General features: G+C 39.5%; 1 protein-coding gene across 14 annotated transcripts in view; it reads right to left on the minus strand.

The window, feature by feature from the left end:
* Window positions 1–19,941, minus strand: part of ptprk (protein tyrosine phosphatase, receptor type K) — a 112,118-nt gene that overhangs the window by 28,658 nt on the left and 63,519 nt on the right. For all 14 annotated transcript variants that reach the window (XM_022764097.1, XM_022764078.1, XM_022764024.1 and 11 more), the window contains 11 exons: window positions 14,617–14,729; window positions 13,801–13,981; window positions 5,226–5,408; window positions 4,784–4,903; window positions 4,381–4,490; window positions 4,083–4,284; window positions 3,862–3,967; window positions 3,279–3,351; window positions 2,882–3,004; window positions 1,447–1,521; window positions 1,135–1,171 (listed from right to left, as the gene is read on the minus strand). In XM_022764097.1, coding sequence (XP_022619818.1) covers window positions 1,135–1,171; window positions 1,447–1,521; window positions 2,882–3,004; window positions 3,279–3,351; window positions 3,862–3,967; window positions 4,083–4,284; window positions 4,381–4,490; window positions 4,784–4,903; window positions 5,226–5,408; window positions 13,801–13,981; window positions 14,617–14,729 — 1,323 coding nt within the window. The remainder of the gene's footprint in view (window positions 1–1,134; window positions 1,172–1,446; window positions 1,522–2,881; window positions 3,005–3,278; window positions 3,352–3,861; window positions 3,968–4,082; window positions 4,285–4,380; window positions 4,491–4,783; window positions 4,904–5,225; window positions 5,409–13,800; window positions 13,982–14,616; window positions 14,730–19,941) is intronic.

Genomic DNA, 19,941 nt, shown 5'->3' on the forward strand with positions numbered 1-19,941 from the left:
ACCCTGCACTAACACCCATACTGCAGGAGGACCAAGACGGTTGACTGCAGAGCTGAAATGCTTAGTAGATTAATCAATCAGTTGACTGACAAAAAAATGTACTGGCTATTTTGATAACTGGTTAATTGTTCCAATAATTTTCAAGCCAAAAAGCCAAACATTTCCAGCTCCTTGAATGTGATGATGTTGCTGCTTTTCTCAGTTTAAAGTTTTTGTGTATTGAATATCTTTGATTTTTGGGCTGCTATTCATATTTACTTCCCAATTTTTTGATGTTTCATAGACAAAAACCAATTGAAAAAATGTCTGGCAGATTAATCGATCATGAAAATAATCAATAGTTTGGGCCTTAGTTGACTGTTATCTGTCTGAGAACTAAATAGACACAATCATTGCCACTGTGCTACTCCTCTTGCATACATAGAAAACAAAGTGTTGTTTGCTTTCTAGTCCTACATTACTAGTCAAACAAACATTAAAGTGTCCTCACTGCTTTTTGAAGCTTTACGCCACCAGACACACAACTGTGCAGGATTGTCGATTTCATTGAAAACATGGTTATGTATTTTTCTGTTTATCCTTGTTCTTACTCCACACAGCTAAACTCTGATCCTACGGCCGCATTTCTAAAAATCTTTCCTGAAAACAGTGTGTGTGAAGCTGACTGTGTTTCTATGCATGTGTGTACTTGTGCGAGGTTGCCCGGGGATTAACGCCGCACCATTTAAAACCAGTCTGATAATCTATCAACATATGGCTGCTAGTAAAAACTTGACATTTAGACTGTGCATATACAGCGGCTAAATGCGCACACATAACATGAACGTGTTTTCTCTCTCTAACATGCACAAACATTATATTATCATCTCTAAAATCCTTAATACAGAAACATACTCTTCTCTGTAGAACACCCCACAAACAAAATCAAAACACAACAATAAATAACTGATTAAAAACAATCATTAACTGAGCAATTTAACCACAGAAGCATAGTCGACCAGAAACCTAATACATAAAAATATAGCAAATTCTGGAAATCTTTTTTTTATCATCAGAGTTGAGTCTGATCATCACATTAACACTGAGATTAGATCTTTTTATGGTGGAAACTAAGATGGAGCAGCATGCTCTTACCTTTAGTAGCCAGCCTCAGACACTGCGTCTTAGTTTCCTGAGAAAAATGACAATAACACTAATGAGTCACAAGTCTAAGCACAACACACTATAGCAATGACCAAGAGGCATTATGTGTACTTTAACTTTTGTTCAGATTCCTATATATATTCAGAAGTCCTATCTGCTTGCAGACAAAAGATGTGCTGTAGCTCAAGTCTAATTAGTGTCTCTTTTGTGCATACGTTATATTTATTCATAGCAGCTAGCAGGTGAGTGCTGTAAGTTCTCTGTGTGTTTAGTGTGTCTTCACGTGAATAAATATTTATTTACCCGCTCTGTGCTGCTCACAGCTTGAAGGTAGATGTTGTAGTTCTTCCTGGGAGCCAGAGGAGGATTCCAGAAACCCTGGGGATTAAAGGGGAAAAAAGAATGAATTAAAGGCACTGATTTTACTTATGGCCTCTGCTTAAGAGGATGTGTTTTCTGACCCTTTGGTTTGCCTGTTAGTTTGGAGCATAACTCAAATCTCGTTAAAGGTGAACTTAAGAATTTGGGAAATACATGTATTTGCTTTCCTGCCAAAACTTTGTCCAGCAGCTGGCTAATTTATCTTATCAAAAAGACTATAAACAGTCCAGATTTAACAAAATCTGCAACAAATTAAGATTTTATATCTCATTTTCTAATAATGTGGAAAATCCAAAATGTACGAAAGACAATTTTCAATTTCTTGTCTAAATATCTTCATTTATCGAAACTGTTGAACTATTTATTTAACAGATTTAATTTAAGTTTCACAGAAAGATAGGTCATGACTATGGAAGTTTTGGAGATTATTTGGAGATCCAGGATCCAGAACTATCTATGCACAGGAATCTATGCACATTTTTGCCATGTTCACATGAAATACTCCACTTGCTTGAATGACGCCTGACACATGCATACTATATGTCTTCTATGTGAACTCTCTAGTTTTAAGACTGTGAAGACTCTCAGTCATCCAGGTCATGGTATCTGTAGGAGCTATACGAAGGAAACTGGATTTGATTGATGTTTCACCGCTTCATATGAATGACTTCTTCACTTTTACCTGACTGGTGAGGAGTCTCAGGTATTTGACTTCTTGAGAGTTGTTGAAGTTACATGTGAGTTGTTATGGTACATGAGTCATGGTGTGGATGGGTGTTAAACTGCCTGGGGAGTGAGCTCAAGACTGCATTGTAAGTGGGCTCTGTTTGATGATCAAACGTTCCAGTTTGATGTAGATGGCTTCCTTTATTCCTCTTTCACCATCCATCTTCTCTGGCCAAAAAGTGTACATTGCAGCCCTTAAACAAGCGCCCCTTGTCCTTTAGGTCTAGATGGACTGCTGAGTTCTGATCTGAGGAACTGGCCCTCCTGTGTTGTGCCATGCACTTGTGAAAGTCTGTGCATTCTTTGCTGCATTCAACTGCGTACACTACACTGCTCTGCTCTGCTTATGCCTGGGTGTTTTGCACTTAGGGTGGACAAACTTCTGCCTCAGTGTTATTGGTTTATTTTTGTTTATCTCTTTGTCTGTTCTCAACAAATGGAACAACATTGTCATTCTTTATCTTGCTGGAGTATCTGAAAAACTCAGGAGGATCTTTAACAAACAACAAATCCCTGTGCACTGACACCCAGGCATAAGCAGAGCAATGTAGTGTAGCTTGCAAAACTTACATTTTCACTTCTGCTGCACTATACACAGTACAGAATATTTGGCTCAGGTAAAAAGACTTGCCTGATAGGTCTTGTTGTCTCCCACTGTGAAGGGGAGCGGCTCAGGCAGGTTGCTGGGGGACAGCTGGGCGGCATAATAATATGGAGATCCACCGCTCGACGCGCTGTGGTAGGAAACTGGAACCTGGGGAAGAGGATTTATTTCCATTAAAAGTAATATGTCAATAAATCTGACTGAAAAAAGAGAGCAATGCAAATTCAGTTACGCAGAAGAGTCTTTTGTGCAAATAAAAGCTCTTTATAAGATCCACTGATCTATGGAGCCAAATAGTAGGATATCTAAAATGATTTTTTTTTGTAATGAAAATGTATGTTAGCAAATAAATGCATGTACCGTATATTAGATAGGTTGTAAAACCACGGCTTCTTACATATACATAGAGCACATTAATAATCACCTCGTAACAGTCAGAGGAAGCCTGGCGCCGTGTCCGATGAGGATTCACTTCTTCCACCACAATCTGGTACGCACTGTAGAGCGGAGGGCAATGTAGAAATCGGTTTGTTTCACAAATATACTCATAGATAAGACAACAGAATGATAAATTAAATATTTCTTAAGTCTAATTTCAAAAAAAGGTTGTGTAGTTTGGTGTCATGTTTATGTGGCTTTGCTAACTTAATTACTGACCCCTGATGTTACTCCGAGAAAATAACATGTTTGGTGTAATTAAAATAATAACCACTTGTACTACAATGCACATGTTCAAGCTCAACCACTACATTGTTCACAAATGTACTTACAAGAATAATTACATGATGCTCTTTGTTTATTTTTATGCCTTAATGGTTGCCTTACACTTAGCAGTAAACTAACAGTGCACAGTTTGCATGCCAAAGTTAAGATATATGAACTCTAAACAAACGGTGCTGGTATTTCTGTGACAGAAGCCTGGATTTGGGTATGTACTGTACACTGTATATACGTATATATATACACACACATATTTATATTTATATGTAAATGTTTGCATGCAGTACCTTATAGGTGCTCCCTTGGCCTGGGCAGGTTTGAGCAGGACAGTGATGGTTGTTGCAGTTTCATTCAGAAAGGCCTCTGACCCATCGTACTCATCTATTGTCGGGGCTGAAGAACGAGCACCAGAGTCTGTGTTAGTCTATACTCATCACCTTGCTATCTATCGAAACGTGATATTAAGAAAAATATTCATGACGAAACCATATTAAATCTTATTTTCTACCTGAAATGTTAGTAGTCACGTTCAGTGTGGTAGCAGGACCGAATCCTTTAGAGGTGGATGCTCGTATAGAGAGCTGGTATGTTACACCCGGGTGGAGCTGGGAAAACAGGTGATAGGTGGCGTTTGATGGCAGAGACACCGTGAGGCCTGGCCGCTGGAGAGGCACCGAAGGGTCAAATGAACGCACGCCACTGTAGCTGATCTGAGGAGTTGCAGAGAGACAGAAACCAGCATTTAAAAATTTTCAAGCTAAGCATGTTGCTAGTTTGGCTCCTACTACTGCGGTTACTGGTAGTACCTCATACTGTATGATGATGCCATTGGGCTCAGCTGGTTCCTTCCAGTAAAGAAGAATTCTGTCTTCAAATGGAGTGGCTCTTAGTGACTGACTGGGAACTGGACCTGGAACTGTCATCACATACACAGACAAAATTATACCATGCTTCACAATGAAAGAGCTCAACAACAGGAATACACACAGCAGTGACTTGTTGAAGTGCTTTGTGTACCTCAAAGTTATAATTCAATTATAATACTACTAATAATAATGATAATAATATAATTTTTAATTTCTTTTTAATCTGAACCTAACCTAACTTTTTAATCTAACCTAACATACAAACAACAAATAAATATTAATAAATATTTTTTTTTAAATTAGAAAATGAATAAATAAATTAAGTTTGTTTTGTTAATTGTACCATCTTCATCAGTTTGTATGATGGTCTCGTCACTCTCTTTCCGTCCCTCTGGATTGGTCAGAATCATCTTCAGGCTGACGTTGGTGTAGGGCGGCAGGTTTCCCACCAGGTGGCGTGGAGCTGAGAAGAAGTGAAGCAAAAAAATGAAAAAAAAAAAAGCCTGTGCAACTAACAATTATTCAATGTTTCTGACATTAACATAGAATCAAACGGCTACTGTTGAAATGGTTGCTGATACGCGTACTGCCAAACCTACTGAGAATCAACAATCAACTCACTGGTTACAAGTATCTTTGTAGTATACTATACTTAGCCACTTACCCATAATGCAGCCTTTACAAATAAAATATTTCTGTCTTCTATAGTGTCATATTCAATACAGTAAAACAGCAGTATAAGTCACAGTGAGAAAGCCTGTATCAACAATAATATTGAGTGTTACCTTTAGGGTCCATGTCCAAGCAGTCAGCCTTGCTGCGGTTGTTGGCAGTCATATAATGGTAACAGATGGTGACGTTAAAGGTGTGACAGCGGGTGATGTTGTAACCCAACGATTCCCAGTCCACCGCTATCAGACGAGACCTGGTCTCAGCAATCTTCAGCCTCTTAGGAGTTCGCATAGGTTCTACAGAAACAGAGAGAGGAACACAGAGAACAAGGTCACCCACAAGGACAAAGAGCAGTGCAGTTAGGGAAAACAGTCACCATGTGTGATGAATTTACATGGGAAGTGACTTAAATTAACTTCAAAAGTATCTACAAAGTTTCTAATGTTTATAGTCTCTGTGCACTTTCAGTATGGAACAAATGTACTTTGTGTTGCCAAAAAGAGACCAAGAGTGCTGAGTCAACAATTTCCCTCGGTAAAATGAGGGTTTTATGAGCATCTGTTTCTGCTCCTCACTGCCATTCAACTATTTCTCAAATGCAGTGACTTCTACAAGGCACATATTTGATTTCCATCTTTGATATGTAATCACAACTGTTATTGTCAATATAATCCACCTTCTCTCCTGCCTGCCTACAGCTTTAATTACTGTAACTGGCTCATTTAACTGGATCAATAACTCCCCCCCAGACCCCACCAACCTCTACATACTCACACACACACAATCACAAGCAAGACTGCAAGCATAAAACCAAACCATTGCTTTCTGTCTGCTCATATTAGTTCACTATTTTTTAGGTAATATGATGTATACCTACTGGTTTTCCCAGCCATTCAACAATATGGGGTGGACCACCTCACGCATAAGAGCGGGTCCTCTAACAGTTCTACCTTCTCTGTAGGAAAGCTCTTATCTTTACCCGGCACCAATCTTTGCAGAAGGGCTATTTCTCGAGCTCAGGGAACTATTTCTCTAACTAGAACTGATATCGCTCAATCAAGAAAGTTGTTATTACTCCACAGAACATACAGTGCAACTCCATCTACTTCTCACACACGGCAGTTACCACTTGATCTACAAGGGTTAAAGCCGGTGGTGTGTGGTCGTGACTTTTACAGATAGGCAAGAAGACATCTTCTCAAAATTGGAACTACACTTTGAGGCAACAAAATATATATATATATATTTTCAGAGATACTGAATGGAACATTAGTAGGGTTGAGCTGTTTGTGTTTTCTTTATTTTTGCTAGAGGAGTGGAGATGGAAGTATTCAGAGGTTACTTGAGTTAAAGTTCATACGTTTTTATCAGTAAAATGTACTTTAAGTATCAAAAGTAATTTTGATATTATAGCTGAGAGGGCAACAGGTTATGATGACAAAAAAAATCTGTGTGCTCAACACAGCCAATATCAAGTATGCCTTGATTACCTCTGACTCTGATCTTTCAGATTGGCTCTGGACCCAAGAGTGACGTGGAATCTATTACTGAGTAACCAGAACAAATTTAATTAAAAGTTTTGTTTCACAATCATAATCGTCTCATCACCTGTTGATGTTCCTTCCACTCTCTGTCTCTGCCTCGCTGTAACCCTCCTGCTTCCTCATGTCCTTCCAGGATTTTTTAATAAAAAAGCTCACCTTAAATACAGATGCAAGTCTCCCCCCCAACCCCTCCTTGTCTTGTTCTCTGTTTTTCTCTGGGTCTTCCTCTCTCAGAGGAGACAACACAAGGACACAAACTTGTCGCTTCTTCTGACAGCCCATTATCTGCCTGTCACTCACACACACACACGAAAAGAAACTCACAGGCACGGCCACTCTCACACACACACGCATTTCAGGTTGTGACCAAATCAAGATTAAATCTGAGCAGAGCATGTATAGGTGTGTGTGTATATATGTGTGTATATATGTGTGTGAGTGTGTGTGTGTGTGTGTGTGCGCTGCTCCTGATAAAACTTCTCATAATAAGAATGCATCGTCAAGGGCAAACGCAACTCCAACACTCACTCACACACAATGAGCTGCAAGGAATACAAATGTTTCGAAGTCATTCACATGTAAATCGCTCACTAATAAAGATACATATAGACATACAAAAGACAGAAAAGAAAGGAAGGAAGGTTGTGAAAACACACGGGCAGGTAATTGTCTGCTGAGCTGCGGTGCAAATATTATTGCTCAATTGTCTGTGTGTGTGTGTGTTATTAGGTGAGGGGTCACAGCATTTCATTTTTGCCTCAACCTGTTATTAGATGGCTGACATTTAAATAGAGCGAGAGAGAGTGACCCACTGCTTTCTCTGCCTGTCTCTCTTCTATCTGTCTCTTCCTCACTTGTCTTGGTCTCTTCCTCTCTGTCTCTCTCCGTTCTAATCAATATTTGTGATCCTCACTATAAACCTAGCTATTAGGATGGAAATACACACACAGACACACACACACACACACACACACACACAGACACACACAGACACACACAGTTAGGGCAGTGTAATAAATTGCATTGATTTCAGGGTCTCTTGATGCTAACACTGCTTCACACGGATGGTCTTCAACATAGAATTAAAACAAAATATATGACTAGCTGCCTGTCACACACACACACACACACACACACACACACACACACACACACACCTGGGTTTTAAAACCCCCAGCCCCTACCTCTGCAACCCATAATGTAATGTTGATTATCTCTGTCTGTTTACCAGAGGGTAGTGCAAGCAGGTACAGCGAGGTAAGAGGAGGAACAATGAAAGAATGTGGACAAAAGAAAGAAAGAAAGAAAGAAAGAAAGAAAGAAAGAAAGAAAGAAAGAAAGAAAGAAAAATGAGAAAAAAAAGGGGCAAAGACAGTAGCATAGAAAATGAGTAAAGAAGAGTGGAGAAACAAAGCGATACATGGAAAAATGAAACTGGGGCTGGAGGGAGTGAGGGACAGATAAAGGGAGCAGAGAGAGAGAAATGGGAGCGAAAGATGAGAGAGGAGAAGAGAGAGACCGAGAGGAGGAACGGGGAAAGACGATAACTAGTTTGGAACGCGTCCAGAGTCAAGCGGGACCAGGTCCAACGGTAAACCACAGAGGCTGCCTTGTCCTTTTCTCCTCCTCCGGTAGACAGACAAACGGCTGGATTCATGTTGGAACTAAAAGGCTTTGTTCTCCACAGATGGAGCTTTGAAAACAATAACAATACCAATAAACACCAACAATAACACCAAGGACGGCAAGCTTCATATCAGCAGCATCCAGAGGTTGGAATTAAAGAACGAAAAACAAAAGGAAAGGAAATAAAACTAAATGAAATAGAACTACGCTAAGGGTGAAAAAAAAAAAACGTCCCTCAACATGAAGCAGTAGGAAGAGCCAAGAAATATACGGTAAAAAGAGCACAGAGCAGGAAATAGGGAAGCTTAAAGAAAAGCAGAGAAGAAAAGAGGAATAAAAAGGGGAAAGGATAGGAAGGGAGGAAACAGAAAAGGGTGACAGGAGATGCAGCTAAATCCCAGTTAATCTGTCCAATTAGTTCCTGGTAATCCTTCCACTGTCATGAAGAAGACAAATGAAACTCCCTTCATTCATTCTGAATCCCCCCCTTATTCTCTCTGCATGTCTCTGTCTCTCTCTGGACCAGATTTAAGTACATGAAAGGTGCAAATTTACGCTGCACCCGGTTTTCAATTTGCACTTGTAAGCTACGTGGAATTTGGCCCTGATTTGCCTTTGCAGAGGCTAATTATGAAATCAATAACTTCGGCTGTCTGCTCAAGCTCAAAAATGGTATCACCATAATTCAGTGCGGGGGATTTGTTTGAAATCAAGAAGCTCAGAAAAAGAAAACAAAATATACCTTGTGAGTGATGATGATATAGAAATTCCCACGAATAAAACATATCAAAACATCTGTATTTACAAGGGAAGGTTGGTAAAAGCAATGAAGAGTAATTAAACCCACTTCTAAGGATATGAGAAGGAAGCTGAATTATAACAAGACCAAGTCAAAACCTAGTATATGGCTGGACCTCATTGTTGGCCATTTGCATTCTGCATAGTGTCAGTCGGTTTCAGCCCTTAATCTGTTTGCTTCTCTCCTTCTCTCTGTGCTCACATGTACAGTATTTTAATACAGTCAAATTCCCCATAAGTTTGAAATAGTGACTGGATCGTGGCCCATAAAGACTACATGTTAACCAGCAGTCACTTCCAAGCTGCTGCTAAAATCCTTTATAATCGCAATATCGTCTGACAAAATCACCAAACACAAAAGTTAAACACAACGGCTGTGCTGTGATTTCAGCTACATTTGTAAAATGATCACTGGGAGAGAAAGTTAGAAGCTCATTCACGTAAGCTGCCATGCCGTCAGCATGGAGAGGTGTCGACACTGCTTGTTTGCCCTAAATCATTCTGAAAGAGCAACAACCAATGGGGAAACTCCAACACTGGGCTAGCCGACCAATTGTGTAATCTTATTACTTAGTCACGTGGCATTCGGCAGACCAATGGTGTAACCCGATCACTCAGTCAGGGACATTTGCGTTTCTAGGGCCCCGCTTACTTACTAGCTGGTCTGTGCCTCTCAGCACAAAACCCATTGGCTCCCACTGAAGATGTAAATCTTAAAAACCAAGTCACAAATATACTTTCATTTCTAAATAAGACTGTGGAATTCCCTATAACAGCTGGACAGGGTAGGTTTTACCAAATGTTAGTCAGGAGTAACATTTGGTGCATTTTCAGTGGAGAATTAATACACATCTGGTTTGTTTGCAGCAGCATGATGGTGTGGGACTGATTCAAAACAAACTACAATGCCCCTGTCCATGGAAACAAAGGAACGTGTCATCTACTGCAACACTGTGGCTCACTGATGTGTTTTTAATAGTTTTTGGACAACAACAGAGCTCTAAGGCACAGACCAACGAGCCATATCAGGCTTGGCTACACAGATAGTACTTGTTAGAATCAATTCACTGTTGGTTTTGATCTTTTCATGGGATTTGGTGAAGGGCAGAAAAATATAGAATACCATTAGACTTATCGATTAAGAGTACAATCACACAGTATTATGGTGCATTTCATTGTATTCGTCCTGTATGTATTTCAATGTAACATTGAGTTTACTGTATGAAATGTGCAATAAATAAAACAATGGCGTTGCCTTGCTTAAAGTTTTTGCAGCCCAGCTAAGTTCACAGCAGCAAATCTTCATTCTCTTGTTGTTTATAATGTTTTAATGTAATTTTTATTAATCAATGAATATTTTTTCATTCTAAGAAGCTGTCATTATTTGTCTTTGAAGTATATCTTTCCAGCTACCCCAAAGCATTTCTCTTAGATTTATTCACAATAGAGTTTAATGTTTTTCCCCAAACCTACAAATCTGCATATGTCTATTAAAGGCAGAGAATTATCCATCCGAAACAGACCCTCGCAAATTATGTGAACCTTAGAAAAACCATCAAAATGTATACCACATAAATTCCCACAGACACATGCAAACACATAAACATATCATCACTGTAAAACTGACAGACTCTCACACACACTGGACACTACTGTGTCTCTAAGTCCACCGGGTGCTATTTCAAGGGCCTGACCCCTAAAGCGTCGTCCTGCTGACTGTGTATGTGTGTGTTTTCACATATATAAAGAAGTACATGCAATATATTGTGTGTGATTCCTACAACATCCGCGTTTGTGTGACTGGAAATGTGTGTTTTGTGATTCCATTCTTCCATTAATCCAAGTGATGCTGAGTTTGTGCAACACAGGAGAAATACTGTGACTCTTCTGAACTGTGTGTATGTACATTTCTCAATACCTCTCAGTGTGTCCCTCTTCAGTGTGCTCATGCCTGTGTAACTATGGTTTGTGTGTGTGTGGGAGTGTGTGTGTGTGTGTGTGGGGGTGTGTGTGGGAGTGTGTGTGTGTGTGTGTGTGTGTGTGTGTGTGTGTGTGTCTAAACTGCCATGACCAAGAGGTTTTCAGCAGAAAATTCAGGATTTGGATTAAAAGCTACTTCATCACCTTCTTCTGTCACACACACACACTCACACACACACACACACACACACACACACACACACACACACACACACACACACACTAACTCTTCACTTCAAGTTGATTATTTTTCACCCTTCAGACAAGAGCAATAAATCACCACAGAGGAAAAATCAAGAAGAGTGGGAGAGAAGGAGAGACAGAGGGAGCATGAGAAAGAAGTAGAGATAGAAAAGAGATAAAAAATTGCAGAGATGAAAAGAGAAGCGATGGGAGAGGAAGAGATGAAATCCTGCCGGGCATCAGATCAGTTGCTCTGCAGTGTGTGTGATGTCTGCTCTGTATTTTATCAACTTTATTGGTTTTTAATTAAACTGTGTTTTGTGTGGTGATAGATTGGGTTTATGCCTGGTGTTTGTGAATACATCTCACTGTGTGTGTGTGTGTGAGCATGTCTTCATTATATTGTGTTGAACTAAATACTCAGTAAACTACAGGTGGTGGGATCAGACAAACCTAACCAAACAGAAAAAGCAAAGGAATCATTACCATTTAAATAACATTTCTACCCCTCGTGTGTCTGTCTCACTCTCTCGACAAACACACACACAACTCCAAGTGTGTGTGTGTGTGTGTGTGTTAGTGTGTGTGTGTGTGTGTGTGTGTGTGTGTGTGAGTCTGAATGTGAATGACCCAGTCACACTGAAAACAGAAAGAGACAGGTAAGAAGATATCACTACTCTGATAATAGATTCTAAATAACAACTACTTAGAGTCATTACTTTGTGGTGTATATGAATATTGTATATTATGTTTATGTATGTTAATGTAACTATGTCTAAGTCATGTAGTTCAAGTAGATCTTTTGATAAAAAACACTCTCATCTCTGTATGCTAAACATGGAGCTACAACCAACACCTGGTTAGCTTAGCATAAAGACTGGAAACAGCAAGTCCAAAGGTAACAAAAATTATTATTAATTAACACATTATATCTTGTTTGTTTGATGAAAGTTGCAAATTTATAGGGTTGGGGGATTATGTGCTATTTCCTGACTAGCTGTGTAATTACCAGCAGTGACAGTGGGGCGTGTATTGTTTTCACCTTCTGAGTCTCTGTGTGTGTCATCATGGTAAAATGTGGTCCTGGGAACTATCACAGGGGCAGTTTTGTGCACTTTGGCAGGTGTTTATTTGTCTGTGGACAATAATTTTCACAGAGCTTGCGTCACACCAGTGCAAGATAGAAGCACAAAACTTTACGGGTGTCGTGGTGTGTGATCCAATCACAAGATGGCCTCTAGTTTGTGCAGGAGGGAATTTACTGCAGTGTCAGTCCCTGAAATGCGTAAGAGTAGAAATTGCTCTGAGCGCCATAAAAGATTTAGATTTTTTCCCTAAATCCTTGAAACAAGATTATCTTCTGGTCAGTAGACAAAGATTATTCACATATACAAAATAATTTGATGTAATTCTCTAAATCTATAACCCTATGTCCCTGCTGTGGTCTGATATATCAACATGCTTAAATGTGCTCCTGTGTGAGTTAGGAGAAGAAGATTAATTTCCTCTTCCTGTCAAACAGGAAACTGTTCAATACATGAGTCGCATGAACAAGTCTATGACTTCCTCTCTGTCAATAAACACACACACACACACACACACACACACACACACACACACACACACACACACACACACACACACACACACACACACACAGGTTGGCAGACATCATTCAAGCCCCATGGTTATGAGTTTTCATCTCTCTTTCATTTCCATTCTCCAGTTTCATCATTCTCTCGTGCTCTCTCCCCACCGCTCCTATTCTCTCCTCTCTTTCTTTTCCAGCCTTATTGTTTTTCATCATCTCTCCATCGCTCCCTTGTTCTGTTTCTCATTCAAGCTCATTGCTTTTCTTTCTGTCTCTTTCTCTCTCATATCAACTCTCTCTCGCGCACTCTGTCTCTCTCCCTCAGGCTAGCTGTGTTTATATTTCAGTCGTTTATTTCTACAAATGTCAGACAGTGTTACTGCCCTCCGTCTATTGATCCACAGAGAGAGAAAGAGATGGGGAGAGAGAGAGAGAGAGAGAGGGAGAAAGGGAGGAAAGGCAGTGACAGGGAACAAAGTAGAAAGAGAGGTACAGAGGGAGGAATGGGAGATATGAGAGAAAAGAGGAGCACCAGCGAGAAAGCAGGAATGAGGTGAGAGAGGGAAAACAAAGCAAGATAAAAATGAGAAAGGTGGAGAGAGCCTCCAGTATTTTAATCACTCTTTCTCTCAGATCACTGAGCAACCACGGACTGACTCAGGCTCTCCCCTCCTTTCTTCTCCAATTCCATCCCCCGCTACATCTCTCCTCTCCTCTCACTGTCTGCTCCGAGTACAAATATCACTCCACCAACTAAAATATAGATACCAAGATAAAAAGAACAACAGTAGATGGATGGACAGATCGATAGACAATCACACAGGCAGAAAAAGCTGTGTGCACAAGCCCAGTCAACTCAACTAAGTTTCCGGCATTTTTTCTTGCAGGCTCAAGTTCATCATGTTTTAGGTGGACGTACATCACAACATTATAGCTTCATCTGAACATTTCATGTACATGGCCTACCTGCACATTTGGTCCTGGTAATGAGTGGTGGTCCAGGTTTGCCTGTCCCTCCCTCTCCTGGTCTGGTTAGTAAAACTCTGATCTCATACTCTGTGTCTGGGTCAAGGTGCCATAACTTATAGTTGGGAGAGTTCACAGCGTGAGTCTCCGTCCAGCTGCCTGATGTCATGCGGTATTCAACCTGAAGGGAAGAAAATCAAATATTACATGTTATAGTTACGTGTTTCAGTGTTAATTAGAACTCATCTTGAGTATTAATGTAGGTGTCAGATAAAGATTAAAAACATAGCTCGCTTTACCAAGATCAGATATTCTTCATCTCGCTTACTGGCTTTCTTGCCAATAGTTGATGAAAACATTGATACTACTCTTGTTAGCTTTGATTAACATTAATAGTGCAATCAGGGAGAAACAGTTAGCCCGGCTGTTGCCAAAATTTTAAGAAAAATCTGGTTGCCAACACCTGTAATTTCGCTGATTAAAATGTTATATTTGATTTGTTTAATCTGTTCATGCAGTAACTTTGACAAACCATACTAGCTGTTTTTAAGCTAAGCTAACTGTTTCCTGGCTATAGCTTCACGCTAACTTCCAACAAGAAAGCAAAAATGTGTGTTTCCCAAAATGTGTCACTTAGAAACCATTTTATTTTCCTGCTGTCCAGTAAAAGAATAAAATGAGCTTGTTATCGGCATCAAAGATTTATTTATTTCTTCCTGGTGTGACGCATCATCACGCCATAGTGGCTTCATACTGTGTTGTTACATGTGTACAAATTATTGCTTAAAACCTTTCATTATCTCATAGAGAACGTACCTCTTTCAGTATAATAGGTCCATCGCCAAATATGGAGTTGGCATTGAGCTGAATCAGTAGGTACGTAGGGCCGACGCCTAACAGCTGGGGTGGGGCGATGGGGTGCGGAGGCTCTGAGGAGAGAAAACAATGAACAAGATCATAAAAGATGGTTTCAAAGTGCCTCACAAGATGAATGAAACACACTGAAACAAGATCACAATATAACAAAGGAGGGTAGTGGCACAAGGAACAACATACTGTAGTCTCTGTGATACAAAGCCCCATCAGTGGGACAGCTGAATGTGAAATGTGTGACCTCAAACAAATATTTTACACAAGCTACCAGACAATGACAACTAGACTATACTATACTATACTATACTACTAGTCAGACTATGAAAATGATATACTATGACCCAAATCATTAGGGGGAATCCTGCTGGATTAACTGCACTCACTTGCAATTTTATATAGTTAGCATAATATGGTCATGCAGAGGACCAGAGAGAAAGTGCTATTCTTCTAACACCCACTGTGTTCAGGTTTCAGTTGCTGCTGTTGTCTGGAGTTTTGTTTCAAACCTGTATCTTGTTCTTTACTTCCTTAACAAGGATAATTCAATAATCCATTCTGTTTATACGGGGCTTTTCCAGACACTTCACATAACAAGCTTTATATACAGCTACTTTCATCTAGTATCATCATGGCTACAAGCCATGATGTTTCACGCACCGATACATTCTCCTTTGCTGTGTTGTTGAAGTTTTAATGAACTTAATATTAATGTGAACACGCTTTTTCCAGCTGCTTCACATCAAAAGCCTTCCACCTTCTAAACGAGACAATGGACAACTTTTATTGAGAAGCAGTCTTGATTATAGTGACCGACAATTTCACATGTTCACACTGTTAAAGTGATGGCTTTTTATCATTTACACATAGATTCCTTTTGCATTACGTTCCTTACGGCTTAATTCAGATAAGACAAGACATTTATGTGTGCTAGTGTGATATTTTCAGGAAGAGGTGAAGCCTCTGAGGAACTGTGGTGACTTTCAAAAGTAATGAAAGAAGCAGAGTGAGCACAGGTTTATGAGTGTTTGACTTTAAAACTATTTCTGTTAAAATCATAATTGATGACCATCCTGAACAAGAGGTGCACGCGCCCCTGCTTGTCCTCTTGTGAATCTTTGAATAAATTTCCTCATAAATTTCGTAATTTAATGTTATTAGACAGTGAATTCTGATAATGAAGTCCACTGGGGCATAAGCAGAGAATGACAAACACTAAGTTAACCTCTTGTGCCGCTGATCACAAACTTGAAATTGGCTTTTCACAGTGTTTATTGAATTGATTTTCTTTCTTTACCTGCTGCAACCTTAACTTTAATCTGATGCCATTCAATTCAGATTTGTCAGGTCAGTCTCACGTGAAATTTACGTAAAAGTGACTAGTGTGCTTATGACCTCGGCCAAGGAGGTTATGTTTTCACCCTTGTCTGTTAGTTGGTTTGTCCTCAGATTACACAAAAAGTACAGCACCAATTTGCACCAAATTTAATGGAGGGAAGGGCCAGGGGGCACAAAAGAACGAATTACATTTTGGTGCAGATGCAGGAATTTTTTTATCACTTTCCTGAACATTGCAAGATAGGACATTTTTCAACGTTTTTGCCAATTTCTCAGGCAATAATGCATGGATTTTTATGTAAAAAAAAAAAAAAACTGACACATTCATAGTGCTGAGACCTATGAGTTTATATGGTTTGGTGCAGATCCAGATAATAATCTGGATCTGGTAGAAGAAAATGTTTGGCTCTGGCAGGGCTATGTCCTCTGCTGAGTGCCATTCTAGTTCAAACATGAGATCAACAGTACATTTAAGTAATGAGGTGCACCTCTGAAAGGGGCTTTGATGAGTAATTGCTTGTTAACTACAATATAAATAGGTCTACATCACCAGTTTTGGACATTTTTTTCTGCATGTTTTTCAGCAGGATCAGGGGCTCTGACCACAGCTCCTCATACTACCATTTGGTGCACTGTATCTCAACGTAAAGTCAATTTCACAAATTTTGGGAAAGTTTTCTCAACCTGATCTCTTTAGCTACACCTTGTTTTTGACTTGCACAGATTTAGCCAGGGGAACAGTAAGGTATCATCACCTTCAGCTGCTTGGATAAGACTGTATTTTATAAATACGTCAGTAAAATATTAAATTGTTTTGACAGAATTTGATTGACTGAGCAATGACATTTGAATTTTTGACATCAAACATTGCATACAGCTACTGCTACATATTGTAGTTTCCATTATACACGTGCTTTGAGAATGTGATAAAATAATGTGTGTATATACTTGTACGTAAATGTGATGGATGTGTGATGGTTCAGGGCCAGTCAGTCAGATCAGAGCTAACTGTCACACATCTGTGATTGACAAGCCTAAAGCGCAACACACACAACCTTAAAACACTCAGCATCAAAGGTTCATCTACTTGACACATACACACACACAGATCAACACATGAATTAATCACATATAATCTCCATACACACACACACACACACACACACACACACACTGTGATCTATCTCACAGACAGTAAATCATACAGACTGTATCTCAGACACGTTCTCAAAGACACTGCTAAGAAATGCTGCTAAGAAATGCTGCTAAGAAATGCTGCTATCTGTAAGGAGATAGGGAAAAATGTTTTTTCTTTTGCAATCCAGCTTCAATCATATCATATCAAAGTGAGTATTATCTAAATTAAATGTGTGTGTGTGTGTGTGTATGTTACTGTGCATGTTATTCCATTAATAGTTATATTTTGCATTGCTGTCACCACGTTTCCTCTTTATGTGGATGTGAATCTGTGTTTGTTTACATTTCTGTGTGTGTGTGTGTGTGTGTGTGTGTACGTTGAATGTGTGGCTGTCAGAGAGGTGCAGGCTGGGAAGTGTCTTTTTTAGCAAAAGATGAAACACTAGTTTGACAGCACATGCGCGTGTGCAAATGCAAACACACGCACACACACGCACGCACGCACGCACGCGCGCACACACACACACACACACACACACAAGCAGACAGAGTTGAATTCAGATAATGAATGTTGAAGTGGCTTCAGAAAACCAACGACGTCAACAACATGTCAGCTCGCAATGCCATCAAATAAACAAAGTAAACAACTTGATGATTAACAATCAAATAAAAGAAATAAAGCAAAAACTCAATTTATTCAAGCATAAAAGAACAGTGGGCTCGCCTGCTTGAAGCTTGTGTGTTACCTTGAATAGATGTTTGCGTGTTACTTAAAAACCTATTGAAAATCCAAAAGATAAATAATAGACGTAAAAATGAAGCAGTAAAGAATGTAAGTGGGTCATTATGTGACTCCAGAGAAAAAACAAGAGCTGGAACGGGTTCATGCTTTTGATTTCTCTGCTTTTTTTTTTTGCTTTTTTTCATCACTTGTCATTTGTACAGTTGACCTAAAAAAATATAACAAATCATCAATGGTGTTGTTTTTGCGATGGGTTTCTTGTCACCATCTTGTTTATTATTAATCACATGTGAACCCCTCTCATCATTTCACATTTTTTGGGTCAAATTTAAATGATAAAAAGAAAACAAATCAACACTGGAAAAACGTCAAATGTGTGCGTCGTTTCTGACCTGACCCATCTCCTTGATTAATTTGTTTTCACTGTCACTCGCTTTCTTCAGTGATATTAGCATTAATATAAACTCCTGGGCATCGATAGATGATTAAAGATTTATGATGTAGTAAACAAGACAGAGACAGACAGACCAACAGAAAGGAAGTCGCTGGTGACTGGCGCCCACTAGGCATGTTCTCCTTTGTTGTCCATCGTCAGCAACCTTGTCAATAAAGTTTAGCTTTCACAGACTGCTGCTGACATCACTATGGTACTCACTGGAGGACATCTGACCTCCAGAACTAGAGAGGAGTGTATGAGTGTGCAAGTGTGTGTGTGTGTGTATGTTTCAGTCATATCAACAGCCAACAGTGGTAGTAGGTTTTCTGTAGTTCCATAATGCCTCAAGCTCCACCTGCCACTGTTACTTAGAGTGAGAGAGTGTGTGTGTGTGTGTGTGTGTGTGTGTGTGTGTGTGTGTGTGTGTGTGTGTGTGAATGATTAAATGTAAGAAAAGGACATTTTAGAAGTGGACCATTACAGGTTTAAGACAGTTGTATGAACTCAAGTCAGTTGTGTGTTCTCATAAGCTGTGTGTGTTTGTGTGTATGCAGGTGTGTGACAATAATATTGCAGGAGCTTTCTAGGCCATGAGTTGTGTGTAATGCAAGCTGGCATGGTGATGTATTGGTGTGTGTGTGTGTGTGTGTGTGTGTTATACGAGCCGGCGCGATGATGCACTCTGTCACCGTAGGAACCAGAGGGCAAAGCTTTATTAGAGTTTGTTTCTGATCAAACCACTAGTGACACACACACATAAACACATACACACAGTTAAAGTTCATCTCTTTGTCTCTCACACACAACAATCATATATACAGTGTAGATTTCTATTTGTCTAAAATAAAACTTGTGGGAGCAGAAATCATTGAACTTATCTATCTTTGAGAAATACCTAGCCGAAATACCTACCGAGACTAGTTCTTCAGCCAACTATTTTGATAATTGATTAACAGTTATTTGTATTATTATTTGTTATTAAAGTTATTCATTTAAACTGAATAAATAAATAATAGTATTGTGGATGTCTACCTTACTGCTGGTTGGACAATGCAAGCAATCTGAAGACATCACCTTACTTTCTAGGATAGTGTAATGGATATTTTATTGACGAAATGATTAATCGAGGAAATAGTGGGCTTAGATAATTAATAATAGGCTAATAGAAATAACTGTCAGTTGTAGATCTATTGAATATATTTGGGTTTTAGACTGTTGCTGTGTTGGTAAGCCAAAGCGAGCAATTTGAAGACATCATCTTGTGATAAAGTAAACAAATGACTGGCGAATAATTGTGAAAAAAGAATTAACAGGATATTTTCATATTTTTGCTTGTGGGAGAGAGAATAAAATGTCTTCGAGGATGATCTGGGAATCCCATGTCACACCTCTCACGTTCCCATGATGCACCTCTGTCTACAAAATGTGCTTCTTTTCTCTGATCTTGACAGCTCCAGGACACAGGGGGAGAAGATAATCGCACATCTCTGTCATCTACATGTTATAAATATCAATAGACCAGGCCTGTGCGTACCTGCAGCAAGGCAATCTCACATAACCCAGTGGACCACTTTTCAGGCTTTGAAGATGAAACCTGGGTTACTGTCCTACTGCCAAA

Source organism: Seriola dumerili, unplaced genomic scaffold, assembly GCF_002260705.1.
Source record: "Seriola dumerili isolate Sdu_G_001 unplaced genomic scaffold, Sdu_1.0 BDQW01000025.1, whole genome shotgun sequence".
NCBI lineage: Eukaryota > Metazoa > Chordata > Actinopteri > Carangiformes > Carangidae > Seriola > Seriola dumerili.